Raw genomic sequence first — 15,420 nt, forward strand, 5'->3', positions numbered from 1 at the left:
AAAGGTTACAACTGCACAAAGGCAGTGAAACCCCCGTCAACCGATCTCAAGCATAATCGAGTGTTTGGGCACCCAGCCAGGTTATTAGCACTGTCTGGGATTCAATCTCAAGAGCTCAAGATCTCACTGGTGGTGAACTTGTGCATTAAACCAATACATTACCTGAGCCCCTGAGCTTGGAATATAGTTTAAACACATTTCATAACAGAAATAAAATGTAGGTATGACATGAACAAGAAAAACAACTGGAATCAGGATCAGAAATGAGAAAATTCATTTATATAGTTTGCTTTACAAAAATTACTATATCTCATACACAATTTCCTCCCACAATATGTATAAACTAAAACGTGACTTTCATTAAGTGACACAAATCAAGCTAGATGTATTTACAGCATGAGCAATCATACAGACATGAAACATGAATAATTAACCACGACGCTTTCACACTGTGTTCACACTACTGGCAGCCACTACAGGTAAAGAGGTAGCTTCCACGTTTAATCGATGCATCCCATTTCTGATTAGATGTATCTTGTACAAATAATTTACAACATAAAGCAACACAAAAAATGTATCACGAGCACACACACACACACACTTGGAATTTGTTAGTTACATTAAATGCTACCTCGGAGACTTATTTATCCATCAGCTGTTGGAGGAGCTTATTTGACTAACATGAGGACATAAATATTCAGCTTGGCTGCAGCTACGCTTTAAAAAGCCTGAGGAAAGGCAGTCGTTCTGCATCAGAGCAGCGTGAAAAAGATTTAGAATGTTTTAATGAAATTCCTCAACATACACACAGATGCTGTGTGGGATTCGGAGGAGCACTGTGTGATATTTAATGCATCTGATAGCTTAATAGACTCTTAAAGATCAATACCTCATATAGATAACTGTGGATATACTGTACATGTTCCATCTTTGGGCCTGGTCATTCTTATCAAAAGAGGTTATTTATAAGAATAATTATAAAATTTCCGTAACTATAAAAATAATTGATATAAATTCTTTGGGAGATCTGTTGGAAGAAAAAGTCATTTCATTAACATCAGTCAAAACAATGTTGCTGAAACATTTTGTGTGTCGCGACCAGAGTATTTTCAAATCAGACTGAATAAAAGCTGGTGATTTTATTTTAAAAGCATTAGACGTTTTGCTTGATCGACTTCTTTCTAGCAATTCAGATTAAATCAAATGAATTCGGTAATAACAAGCAAAAACATCTCTGAGATCTGTGTAGTGTGGAGTCCAAAACTTTAAAATGACCCGACATTTAACTTTAAAGATGAATGGAAAGTTTGTATGAGGAGCTTTAATTCTTGAAAATGCTGAGTAAATAGAATTGCTCAGTAGAGTAGAATTTAACTTTACTAAACAGCAACAGCAACAATCTATAATGTGGACTTCACCCCAAGCTGTACATAGCTCTACATTCAGCCTCAGAAAAACGCAGCTCTGTTTGAATACGCTCGGAACATAAAACAGACTGAACAGTGTGAGAAAGCGGCCGCTGGGCAATGCTAAATATTAGCATAATTGCCAAGAAAGAAGGCAAACTTCAACAGATAAAGATCCAAAGGTTCTGACACAATTTGAGTTCAATATAAAAGGGAATGGCACAGTGAACGATCAACATTATAACAGAAACAGGCTATTTAGAGATAGCATCGTCACCTCGGCTTAATTAGAAATATCAGCAAATTAAGATCAGGTCTGATACAATTGAGCGGTGGGCAGCAGCTGGAGGAGAGCTGGGTTTTTTTAAGAATGAACTGGAACAGACATAAAAATCAAAGCAAAAACAGTCCTGCTAACATTATTTGGCTCAGTGAGTCTTTGTCAGTTTCCCTTTTTTGTTTGCTGATGAGGGGTCAGCACGGTCGCACATGCAGATTAGTGTTTGCTTGCAAAAAGTGCTTCCTGACTGGCAGTGTGTCCCAAATCACTCTGCACAGTGTGCTCCTGTGTGCCCTTGCTGAGCTCCACTATAAGCACAGTTTAGTGCACGAGCGGAGGGTGCGAGTGTGCTAGAGTACAGCGTGTCCAGGTCAGTCTTTGATACGCGGTGCATTGTAGGAGTAATGCACTAAGGGCAGGCCGCGACTCTGGCAGAAACACGCCCGCCCGCACGCCTGCGCCTGCTCCGAACTGTCCGACACGAACGAGTCGCCCTCGTCTGCGTACTCTGAGTGCACAGAAAGGGTGGCGCAGTCGGCCCAGTCCCCCTCTGATCGCTGGCATCCACCCTCGCCAGCTGTCAGTGCCGGGCAGCTGTGCCACTTCACTAAATGTCTGCAGGTGCAGGAAGAGGATGAGGAGGATACAGATGATGATGTTCTGGCTAGAAGTGCCGCCTCGCAGCGCTCACACAACCCACATTTGTAGCTTAGTTCACTCGAGACTCCGCCCTCTACGTTCCTAGCCACGCCCATCGCACCCGTACTCAAAGATTTCCCAGCTCGGATGCGGCTTTTAAGTCGGTGCCAGTCGTGCCTGAAGGCTGGGCTAAAGCACACATACAGCACCGGGTTCAAGCAAGCCGACAAAGGAAAGAAGATCAGCGTGACTGATTTTGCCATATCGGGACTGCCAGCTGTGCCCGTTCCCGCCAGGAGTGGGGCAAAGGAAAACGCTGCTACGGGGCAGAAGAAGATGCAGTTTGTAAAAATAAGCCATGCTACATGACGCACAGATCCTGCCTGCTCAGGGTCGGCCAACTGTGCCCGCCCCAGTCCGCAGTACAGCTGTGTATACACCACAGCACTCAGCAGGAAAGCCAGGGTGTTCAGGAGCACCAATGCCACCGTCATACCCAATCCAGGTGCCAACCCTCCTGAAAACGGCAGGCAGATTGGATTCCCCTCAGCTGCTTCTTGATACAAGCTGAGAAACGCCACCGCGGCCGCCAAGATCCCCAGCAAAGCTGCGGCTAGACCAAACCTCTTCCTCTGTTCCCGCCGGTCGCAGCTCCTTAGTGCGCCCGCCTTGCCCATCAGTGCCCGCACAGCCAGGCTGCGCTCCACAGAAGCCAGCGGCAGCAACAAGACAGCCCACTCGGTTGAAAACACGGCCAGCATGCCCAGTGTCTTGCACCAAGCGCCGGTCTCCCACCACACGCCGTAGGATGAGAACGAGCCCCAGGTAGCGGCATCCAGGACTACCAGTGCTGCCACGTAAAGCCCTGTGAGCAGGTTGGAGGATGCCAGGAGGGCCATGAGTAAAGAGGCGGGTGAGAGGGGGCAGCTGCGTGAAGAAAGAGTGCCCGCCAGGACGAGACTGTTAAACAGCAGGGCAACCAGGCAGATGAACCACACGGTCAGTCGGATCATCCAGCTGCCAAGCAGGTGGGCACATGGTTTAAACGCTCCTGTGAGAGAAAACAGTACAGATCCACATTAACAAACACAGTTGAACATTTTTTATACTAAATACACAGTAAACATGTATAGGTTTTGAGAGTGAGTGTGTGTGTGTGTGTTAGTGTGTTGTATTTGATGTATTGTAAGCGATACCAAATATAGAACATGTGATCAAAAGTATGAACACTAGTCATATCCATTTACTCGATTGTATTACGCTTTCTCTCTACTGATGCTGATCTCCACTTCTGATTGAGGAGAGCGAGACTAACACACGCCCCCTCCGACACGTGTGCAGTACCGAATGCATCTTTTCACCTGCATGAGTTCACCGGCGAGTTCATATGCGCATTAGCTTTGTGTATGAAGAGCCACACCCTGATCAACACATTATTCCTCGACTCTGTGCAGTCACCATCAATCAGCCAGCAGAGGTCGTAATTGCACCAGTTATGAGGTCCCTATCCAGCTCCCCACCCTGTATGGCCAAAACAGCCAGTTGTGGTTCATGTAGCCGCCCAGCCCACCCGGATGGCAGAGCCGAGTTTCGGACGAGTTCGAAATGTCAGCTCTGGTGTGCTAGCGTGATTTACTGCTGCGCCACCTGGGCGGTCCCCTTATTATTACTGAGTTGTGTATTTCAGCCACACACATAGGATACATGTGCTTAAAATTAAATATAGTAAATAAATCATAAGCTACAACTTTCCTTCCTTTCTTGCTCCATCATGCCCTTAGATTTGTGCACAAAGCAACATCTATAAAGACTTAGTTTGCTGTGGAGGAACTCTAGTCGTCTGCACACACCTTAACCCAACCCCAACACCTCTGAGTACGAATTCCCATAGACACATTCCAAAATCTTGTGTAAAGCTTTCTCAGCAGAGTGATGCCCATGAATTTATAATGTCCAACTAACTCATGAACATGTGTAAATATGAATTATTAACAAACCAAGTATTTAAATGTACAACATATCTGGTTCTATTATGTGTGTAGTGCCTGACAGCCTTTCATTCCCCTGCTTTACCGGTAGATGTTGCCAGACCACTGAAGTACCGTATAAACAGTGACATCTGGTGGTGAACTGGTAACACTGCATCACCATTTATGACCACGCATGACACTGCAACTAGTGAAGTTATTCTGGACAGATTAAAATGCTATAATAAACATAACGGAACACACATGACTCAACACCATATGCAGCAATGCTTAAAGTATTCATAAGATTTGGAATCTGAGCCAAAATCATTCCTAACGACTGTGCAGCATTTCAGTTTTGGGAGGAAAATGACTTTGCTGTAGTTCCAGCCCATTTAATGTCTGAAAAATGGCCTCATCAGTGTTGAGTTGTGGCCGTGGTTTAGAAGAGTTTATTACCATCATTACATGGTGGGACGTGGGACTAATGACTGTGAAAATTGTGGGTCAGCACTAGAACACTACTCATTTGCTATATTGATATAAATATGAAGCAGGCATCCTGCTCTACCACTAATTTGAAAATGCTACCATAACATCAGCCTTTCTGTACTATAGATAGTTGGCCACATTACACTAGTGGTATATAAATACAGAACATACTCCTGTACAGAACATAGTGGTGCCACTCACTTTTTTCTAGGTATCACTCATATCACTTGCAAATTCTTCTCCCCTCCATGTACCTTGTAAATAAAGCACTGGTGTTTAGGTGATTCACCTACCTGGAGAAGGAGAACAATGCATAACCAAGGGAAGCCTTTCCATCTCCTCATCTGTACCTATAAACATGAGCGCGCACACACACACACACACACACACACACACAGGGAGAGGAGGAGAGAGTTTATGAACTACCTACCATCATTCAATAGCACAAACCTGTCCACTGCACACAAACAATGTGATGTATTTACTCCCAGATAAAAGAGAAAGGGTTCAGATTTAATATGACGGGTCTCGTACCGATAGATTTTCTCCTGTCTTCTCTGTCTAGGGAACTCGTTGTGCCATCACAGGCTATAAAGGCACAGCACTGATAGGCATATGGCACTGATATAGACCTGAACACACACAAAAACAAAAAGAAAATAAGACCTGACCCGGGCAGAGTCGGGACTAAAATGGTATTTGGTGGCTCTATAAGCACTAGATCAGTGTAATAAAAGCTGAGGAGACGAGACGTGGATGAACTGTAATCAGTTGTGCCTGCCTGGCTCATCTCACCTGAGTTTGGGCAGACCTGCAGCACTCAGACTGCTCTTCAAGTTCGTATTGCCTGTCAGTTTGAGCTGGTTCAACGAGTTCAGTCCAGCTGTGGGAAGACTGGATAAAAGATTTCCACTCAGATCCCTGGGAAGAGGAAAAAATAATCGGTACTTTTTATGTGAAGTGTCAGAAGATTTAGATCAGCATGTATTGAGTGATCAGGTGGCCAGTGGTAAAACAAGCTCTCAATTCAACATACAGTCAGTACAAAGTGAGAGAAAGTTCAGATCTGATAAGAGACTCACAGATTTGTTAAGGTGCTGAGAGTCAGAAAGGCGTCTCGATGAATAAACGTCAGCTGATTTCTGCTCAGGTCCCTAAATTCAGTAAAAAACACAAAGAGTGAATGATTTAACACATAAACACAACCCTATACACATACTACACACACTGTCTATTTTATCGACTTCATTTATCCTATAGAAGCACTTTGTAGTTCTACAATTACTGACTGTAGTCCATCTGTTTCTCTACATACCTTTTTAGCCCGCTTTCACCCTGTTCTTCAATGGTCAGGACCCCCACAGGACCACTACAGAGCAGGTATTATTTAGGTGGTGGATCATTCTCAGTACTGCAGTGACACTGACATGGTGGTGGTGTGTTAGTGTGTGTTGTGCTGGTATGAGTGGATCAGACACAGCAGCGCTGATGGAGTTTTTAAACACCTCACTGTCACTGCTGGACTGAGAATAGTCCACCAACCAAAAATATCCAGCCAACAGCGCCCTGTGGGCAGCGTCCTGTGACCACTGATGAAGATCTCAAAGATGACCGACTCAAACAGCAGCAATAGATGAGCGATCGTCTCTGACTTTACATCTACAAGGTGGACCAACTAGGTAGGAGTGTCTAATAGAGTGGACAGTGAGTGGACACGGTATTTAAGAACTCCAGCAGCGCTGCTGTGTCTGATCCACTCATACCAGCACAACACACACTAACACACCAGCACCATGTCAGTGCAGTGCTGAGAATCATCCACCACCTAAATAATACCTGCTCTGTGGGGGTCCTGACCATTGAAGAACCGGGTGAAAGGGGGCTAACAAAGCATGCAGAGAAACAGATGGACTACAGTCAGTAATTGTAGAACTACAAAGTGCTTCTATATGGTAAGTGGAGCTGATAACATGGACAGTGAGTGTAGAAACAAGGAGGTGGTTTTAATATATAAACATCATTTGATTGGGTACAAATAAAAGATTTCGCTTTATTACATTTCGTATTTTGTTGAAGCACAGAATTTACAAAACCAGCAGACTGTCATTGTTTATCCCTGAAGTCATTTCACTGCTGCCATCTGTATTTAAATACTTAATAAGGTTAAAGAATGTGATTCCAGAGGCTGGCATACGTAGTTAACCCAAACCATTATACCCATCATGTTTCACTGAATGGAAAAGCAACTTACAGATTTACAAAACGCTCTAAAGGTTTTCACTATATTTGTGATGGCAAAGCATGAGCTTGTTTCCCCAGCCGGGCGGCCAGGGTCCTTTCTGTGTGGGATTTGCATGTTCTTCAATAACTTCCACCAACAAGTCCAAAGGTAAGCAGTCAGGCTAATTGAAGCTACTACAATTGCTCTAACTGTCTGTGTGTGTGTGTGTGTGTGTGTGTGTGTCTGCTCTGTGATGGACCGGTGAACTGTCCGAGGTGTTTCACTCTGAGAGACATTCATACTGAGACACACAGAGAGATATTCATTTAAAACGACTCTGCACTTACAGCACTCTGAGGTTGGTCAGGCCCTGGAAAGTATCTCGCTCAATCTGCTGGAGATGATTGTGCTGCAGGATTCTACAGAATGAAAAAGAGCAACAAATAAAGAACAAAAAGATTACGACCATGTTTTATCTGTAACCCCCCGACTGACAGAGAGGATAAAAATAAGGAGGTAGCCTACAGAGAGAATAAAAGATGCTTACATATCCTGGAGATTCACACAGCCCTGAAAGGAAGGCAGCTCTTCTATTTGATTGTAGGACAAATCTCTGTCGGGACAAACATCAGCTCAATATTATTCATCGCTTCAGATTTAGTACCTCACATTATACACAATTACACAAATTCAGTCTGGATTAGAATGAACGCTTATTTAAATTAAATATCCAGCATGCAGGATCCACACAGCTCTATAATACAATTATGTGTGAGTGTGTGTGTGTGTGTGTGGAGCTTTGTCTCTAGCTCCTCTGGGAGGTCATTAGTGTTTAACTCTTCTTGCCGGTCTCGTTGTGCTGAAGCCCTGCTGTAAAACACCATGCACGTTAGACGCCGCGCGAGTGATGTTCAATAACGCTGGATGTGTGTAGGCAGGTGTGTATGATATTTATGACTGAAATAAAATCAGAGGGTTTTAAGTACAACAAGCACAGATGGGTCGAACATTGCCAGTGCAAGTGCCACCGTGGGCACTAAAGCAAGGTTCTTACCTCCCACCAAGTGCTGGAATTAAATTCTTTCACAAATGAATGTCCAAACCGATGCATTACGTCCTGGTTACACTAGGTTTTTGAATGTGAGTGCTCTGATCTGTAATACACATTTAGAACTAATAGGAGGCTTAGCTATGTTAGCCTGTTTTGCTATGTTGACCATTAAAATATGGTATACTGTCTAAATTTAGTCCACTAATCCCCAACTAAATGCAGAAAATATATAATCAGTATACAATCAGTCAGTAGTATAAATTACATGGCGTAAATTTGAATACATTTGATGTATTTTCTGACTGTTTACATGATCTGTGGTAGAATAATGACCACACTTGTATAAAGGTTTGTGTACACACAGAGTTAATTGTGTCCACTATGTAATTTAAGGACCATTAATTCCTAAATTAATCCAAATGCTAAGTCAAACCCTATACCCCACATTTTACATGCAGCTTACATGCATTAATGGCTGAAACTATCCAGGTATTTTACCTCTTAGAAATGAGAGTACTTTTCCTGTTGCTAGGACCTCAGCGCAGAGGTGACCTCAACATATTGTTTGTACCAACTGAGACATAGACAGTGTCATGTGCCCTTACACGTGTAATACACATGTAATAAGCATTGGGTCTGTGTGCATTGTTACTGTCAAAGTGTGTGTGTGTGTGTGTGTGTGTGAGAGTGTGTGTGTTCACGTAAGTGTGCGCAATTCTGCTTGTTTAACATTAAAGTGTGTAGATTCTAAATAGAAGACGACTGTCAAGAGCTGAGGCCTATAAAATCTGAAACATTCACGAATAAACACACACATTAACACCTTCACACACTAAAGGGTCGGAGGTTACTTACAGTGTCCGGAGCAGGGCCAGGTCCTCACAGAGATCTGCAGGTACAGCTCTGATTTTAGTACCTGTCAACGTGCTGGATAACAAACACACACACACACACACACACACACACACACAAACACACACGATTAAATTTTTTTACATGATTGTAAAAATCTCAATTTCAAATTCAAATAAGTTGGGACAGTATCATATAACAACAGTACAAAGCAGAAACGTGTTTATTTTTTAATACACACTGTCACTTATTTCCTGAAACAATCTGTGAGATAAGTATCAGTTCATCAGAGACGCTGGCAGTGTTTCTGATTGTTGTTGACGCGCAGAAGCGTATCAGTGTTTAATGACGTGTGAATAGAAACTCACAGGCTCTCTAGATTTCCTGTTCCAGTCAGGCTGGGAAAATCCTGGACCATACTGGCTCCACGCAGCATCCTAACATTCACAAAAAGATCCACACAAAAGCATATGAAACACTATTATTACACTTTCCTTTACTTTTTCTACCTACATGGGTTTGTGATCAGATTTAAGCATTTAGGATAAAATGATCAGAGAATGTGCAGAAACATTATCTTAGATTTACATTGATGGACATACAGATGTACTTCTGTATGGGGTTTACATGTTCTCCCCGTGTCTGTGTGGGTTTCCTCCCACAGTCCAAATGTCAATGACTGTGTTTTTTAATATTAAACTTTTGAACTGATGCATCTTGTGTAAGCAGTAACTACCTGTTCTGTCAAGAATGTAACCAAAGTGTGTAAAACATGGTGTTAAAATCCTCCTAATAAATAAATAAATACTACCCTATATAGCACATCCATACAGGAGGTGCAACCTCAACAATAAATACAAATAAATACAAATATAAATCATTTATTTGAAACGCTCTAATTTAGTAATTACACTAAAATGGGCTATTTGCCAATTTTCCAAAAAAAAAACCTTGTTTGTTGTGCACAAAGCCACTCTGATTACTGAAATTCTATCCGACTGTACTGACGTGTACATCCTTTGTAGGTGGAAATTGGTCTCCAAGTTCAAAACTGAGACGAGAACAAAAGCGGCTGCTGGAAATCTCTAATAAGCCCTGAAGTTAAGCTTCAATCCTAAAAGCAGGCCGTCGTGAATAGAAAACCGTGATTAATAGGCAAACTCACAGAGAGTGAAGGTCTGATAGGTTCTGGAAGGCTGACCTTCCCACGAAGGAGAGAGGGTTGTCATAGAGATGGCTGCACACACACACACACACACACACACACATTGAAAAACAGTCAAAGGCTTGGACGTTATAGAGCATTCATGAATAACAAAGTCATCTGAATAAAATATATGTTTCCAGTGTGTGAGTGTGTGTGTGTGTGTGTGTGTGTGTGTGTGTGTGTGTGTGTGTGTGTGTGTGTGTGTGTGTGTGTACGCACTGTGGAAGCTGTGTGTGAATGTACTCACATTGTGCGCAATAATGGATTCTTATGAAAAGCTGCTTCAGGTATGACAGTTATATTGTTGCTGTGAAAGCCACTGTAAAGTAAAAAAGGTCATTTATTAAAGTAAATGTAGCTGAAGTTATATTTTCTTTACATTAGTGATGAGTCATCCAGTAATACCAGTAAGTACCACTAGATGGCAGCCTGACTCAACTGGTAAAGCTGGAGATTAATGGCGGGAACATGTTAGCATGCATAATGATGGAAGTCAAGTCAGTGTGTTTAAAACGTAATAAACCTACATTAACAAATATATTGCTATAGTGGTATTTTAATACTAAACTATGTATAATAAAAGTAAATTAAACAAGCTAGAATAGCTTAAACGGTGCCTATGGGTGATCTATAGTCCTCCAGATAAGATATAAGATAAGATATCCTTTATTTGTCATATGTACATATACAGGTGTACAGTACAATGAAATTCTTTCTTCACATATCCCAGCTTGTTTGGAAGCACATTATACTTCATACTTGTTCTCAGCAGGGCTGCAGTACGCACCCATGTTTTTATTAGTGTACTACTTCATGTTTTAAGCACCCTGTGAACCCTGATGTACTTTCTTATGCTTGTAGCTGCAGGGCAAAAAACTGATGAACTCGTACTCGTACATAAATAAAGCAAAATACAATAACGACATTCGTTTCCATACTCTGTAAATGTTATAAACCGGCGGTGCGAAACGCCTCATTTCCTGCTTCCTTTCTTTCCGCGTGATTGACAGCTTGTGAAAGAATGGGAGGTAGACCTGCACCTGGCCTGGGTAAAAAAATCACACCTGGTACACCCTTCGTTTTAGTTTCTTTTGTCTCTCATCAGGAGGAGTGGGAGAAAAAATCTACTTTCTTTTGATCTGTAATTTATGGATCCAGCCCCTCGCACCCATAACGTCCTTCAAAATCAAAATGACAGAGAGACAGAGAGCGGAAAAAACAAAGTTTTACATGGAGTAAAAAAAAGAACTGCAGTTACTTACAGCTCTTTCAGTTTGGGGAGAGCCTGGATGGCCTCGGGGAAGCTCTTCAGGTTGTTGTAGTTCAGATCTCTGAGAACAGAAGTATAAAACATTAGCAAAGCCAACAACTTCAGCCAATAATGTCCACTTTACAATGGTTTTATATCCAGTCAGAAAGCAGCATCATGTCCGCTTAGTGCTCTCTTGTTATATACTGCTCCTGAGACATGAAATCTGTAAACAACACTTTCAGGCTGACGAATGAGTTAATAAAACACTGTGATAAAGACATATTAGATGAATAGAAACTTCATTTTCTGTAAACCTTTATGAAAGGTAAAAAGCCTGCTCACTAAGCACACTGAAGAGTGCAAGCTTGGACTAAATTGGACTTCTGAATCCTACTGATCTTTCACAATGCTGTGCCTCGCGTTCTAACCAGGAAAATAAAGTTAGATTATTTTACCCCATTTATTTTAAACTGCCTCCTGATTTTCATTTTTATTATTTAAGCAGATGTGTTTATCCAAAAAGACTTAAAATTGGGATGAATACAACACTCAATTCTACAATCAAGCAGTTAAAGTTTAAGGACGAAGGTTAAGGGCCTTGCTCATGGGCCCAACAGTGGCAACTTGGCAGATGTCAGACTTAAACCAGAGACCTTCCGATTACTAGTCCAGTACCTTAACCACTGAGCTAGCACTGCCCTAATCCTGCTCTTGCAGATATCTTGCAGATGTGATGCATGTGAGTCAAAATCAATGTATAAGTAACTACTGATTATGAAATAATGGATTAATAAGAATAATAAATCATTTAATGAGTGATTACAGGTTAACATCCGGAGTACTGTGAGCTCTAGTTACACCTGAGAAGGATGACTTTCTTCTGCTGATGTACACCCAGGTTTAATACACCACACATTTCTGCCTGTTGATGTTCTACAGAAAGCAGGTGGACCCATTGCTTGCGCAATTTGCCGTGTCATTGTTTACCCTAGTTACCACACGATACTTTGGCATTTTGCCCCTTACTCTATTAATGCCCCCATTTTGTGTCTTGGTGCCCCCAAAGGGACGAAGGATGTTGGCGTGCCCTCTTCCTGTTCTGACTGCAGCCAGAGTAAATAAAGCCTAGTCAGCGATGGATATCTGCCTTCCCCTTCCCTTCTTCCTCCAGGGCAAGACAGGAAGGAGAGAGAAGGAGATGGGGAAGGAGGCCCAGCATAAACTTCCTGCACTCTTCGTTAGCATTCTTCACTTCTCCAGTTAATGAATAAAGGTTAAACTGGGCTTTCTCCTTATTGAACCTGAGCCAAGAACCTTGGTAAAGAGATAAAAGCCTTGCTATAGTTTCTACACTAAAAACACCACCACTAAGTAGCTCACAGCTGTACACTACACTACATTAGCGTAAGCACACTTTCCAAGTCCTGTACACAAAACAAGTAGCACGAGGAGGAACATATACAAACGACAGTCTGCTGGCTGGTCTCACGTAAACACAATGTCACCGCACAGCTTTTAAACATGATCATTCACAGTCCAGACCAATAAATGTCTGCTGGAGTGAAATAGTCCTCTTACAAAGCAGGGTTTCCCAAGTCACTCCTAAAATACCATCAGATGGTCCAAATTCCCCCCTTTCCTATTTCCAGCACACCTACATCAGCTATCCAGCTAACAATTAATGATTTAGAAATGATCCTAAACATCTAAACTGTACATGATACCACAGTGTACCATATTTGTATGTTTTCGACTTATAGAGACTTTCTAAAATGACTTATATTGATTAATATCTAGTATTGCAGCTTCTTTTCTCAGGATAATCTAATAATCTCTTATTAAACTGGGTTCCTCTCATAAATAAATAAATGAATGTGAAGATTTTTTGGATTCATTTTAATATTTGCAAAATGTCTAACAGCAACCCAGCAAACTTTTGTTTGTTACTAACATTGTACACATAACCTATGATTAAAGAACCTTACTAGGATGCTTATATAATAAAAAACAATCAATTCATTAAGCAATTAAATAAATAAATGCTTCCAACACTGAGGTAACAGTTTGTTGAAGGTTCTTCCCAGTACCAGCATAACTCTGCCCAGTTACACAAAGTTTGATAAGTCTGGTGTGGAGAAATTTAAATGGCCTGCACACAGAGCCCGAACCTCAATCCCACCAAACAACAAAATGGAACGTAAATGGCAAGCCAGGCCTTCTCATTCAGTGTCAGTGTCTGACCTTACGAATGCTTATTTGACTAAGCGGTCACAGACAAACTCGAAATCTTGTGGAAAGTTTGGTGTCAACATAATTTTGGCTATACAGTCTGTATGATTTATGATTTGTGAACTCACAGGGTCTCTAGATTGTCCAGGCCGCTGAAACAGTTTTTCCCGATCTCTTCAATCCTGTTGTTGTGCAGGTGTCTGAAACGAGATAAAAAAAATGATATAAGATTACTGACGTACAGTCATACAAACAACACTGTTAGCAATGCATTTAAGTCCCCATAAACAGGATGGGTTGATTATTTCAATGACTTCAAATTGACTTTAAGGGGGAATCTACTTTCTGCTTTGCCAAATATGCAGTTTCTATTATTTTGTCCGCCCCTGTAGATGTGCAGACTTGACAACAACCAAACAACAAACCTCTCCACAAAAATCTGATCTCATTTCTCCTATTTGACATAAATGAGTTATTTTGTCCTGCAATTATCCAGTCACGGTTTATCAGAACAATCCAAACACTGCTGCACTCGGACAGCATCTGAACGGAGAACTCATCAAACCTCAAGCACGTCTGCCTGTTTGTTCAACCTACTTAACGGATTAATTGGCCTCCACTCCTTAGACAAATATTTTCCAGCAGCAGGAATGTAATTGGTAAATCAGACCCACACAGAACCCTCCAGATAGGGAGACAGAGCTAGAGAGAGAAACAGATGCAAACAGATGTCTCTGCTGGCTTTCTGAAATTGCAGGACGCTCGGGTACATTCTGGATTCCATCTTTAGCCTCTCTTAAAGTCTCTGTCAACACAACATTTCCCAGTGTGTGGATGTACAGGTTCCTGAGGCTGTAAAATTCATTAAAAGCATACTTACTAGGTGAAGTATATGGTGGGAAATATGTGGACACCCTTCCTAATTCCAGAGTAAAGATATGTGTCTAACATACATAGGATTATTTATATTAATTTGTGCTAATAAAGACGTTTGATGAGTCTGATGTTTTGGAACTTATGCACTTATGATGGTATGTACAGAGCTCTACAACCAACCACACTGGGATGAATAGGAATGCTGATTGTATGTCAGGCTTCTCATCCTACATGAATTCTCACACAAGTCTTACACCTGGCTCGGTGGGTAGCACTGTCGCCTCACAGCAAGAAGGTCCTGGGTTCGATCCCCAGCCGGGGCGGTCCGGGTCCCTTCTGTGCTGTGTTTCCTCCCACAGTCCAAAAACATGCAGTCAGGTTAATTGAAGACACTGAATTGCTTTAAAGGTGAATGGGTGTGTGTATGTGGCGCCCCGTCCAGGGGGTTACTGTGTGCCTTGTGCCCATTGAAAAGCTGGGATAGGCTCCAGCGACCCTAATGTCGAGTGTATATATCAGTTATAAACTAAACTACCGCTTCTATTACATATTCATACCTACATCTAATCAGGGCTTTCATCATGGGTGTCAGGAAAGGCTTAGAGACTTGGACTTACAGCACTACGAGGCTGGACAGGTTGGCGAAGGCGTTGTCGGGGATGTGCCCGATGCGGTTGAGCGCCAGAGTGAGCGCCTGCAGGTTTCCCTGATGCTGCAGTGGCCCGACGGGCACGTCGGTCAGACTGTTATCGTCCAGCCAGAGGTGTCGGAGCTGCTGCAGGCCCTGGAAACTGTCCTCTGGTACCACTGTGATGTGATTGGCATCTAGGCGTCTGGAGAGGGAAAGAGAAGATGAGCATGAGGTCAGGAAAGAGATGGATTTTTGGCCGTATAGACATACACTAAATGGTCAGAAGTAATTGGACATCCCATTTAAAAGAGAAAACA

The 15,420-nt window shown here is 42.2% G+C and overlaps 1 protein-coding gene across 1 annotated transcript in view; it reads right to left on the reverse strand.

Annotated features, from left to right (window-relative positions):
* Positions 1-257: 257 nt before the first annotated feature.
* lgr4 (leucine-rich repeat containing G protein-coupled receptor 4) overlaps positions 258-15,420 on the reverse strand; it is a 59,464-nt gene continuing 44,301 nt past the window's right edge. The window contains exons 5-18 of the mRNA XM_062989953.1: positions 15,090-15,305; positions 13,725-13,796; positions 11,378-11,446; positions 10,363-10,434; positions 10,074-10,145; positions 9,277-9,345; positions 8,912-8,983; positions 7,553-7,618; positions 7,353-7,424; positions 5,867-5,938; positions 5,580-5,705; positions 5,319-5,416; positions 5,078-5,134; positions 258-3,376 (exon numbers count right to left, since the gene is read on the reverse strand). Coding sequence (XP_062846023.1) covers positions 2,058-3,376; positions 5,078-5,134; positions 5,319-5,416; positions 5,580-5,705; positions 5,867-5,938; positions 7,353-7,424; positions 7,553-7,618; positions 8,912-8,983; positions 9,277-9,345; positions 10,074-10,145; positions 10,363-10,434; positions 11,378-11,446; positions 13,725-13,796; positions 15,090-15,305 — 2,452 coding nt within the window. The 3' untranslated portion in view covers positions 258-2,057. The remainder of the gene's footprint in view (positions 3,377-5,077; positions 5,135-5,318; positions 5,417-5,579; positions 5,706-5,866; positions 5,939-7,352; positions 7,425-7,552; positions 7,619-8,911; positions 8,984-9,276; positions 9,346-10,073; positions 10,146-10,362; positions 10,435-11,377; positions 11,447-13,724; positions 13,797-15,089; positions 15,306-15,420) is intronic.

Source organism: Trichomycterus rosablanca, chromosome 27, assembly GCF_030014385.1.
Source record: "Trichomycterus rosablanca isolate fTriRos1 chromosome 27, fTriRos1.hap1, whole genome shotgun sequence".
Classification (NCBI taxonomy): domain Eukaryota; kingdom Metazoa; phylum Chordata; class Actinopteri; order Siluriformes; family Trichomycteridae; genus Trichomycterus; species Trichomycterus rosablanca.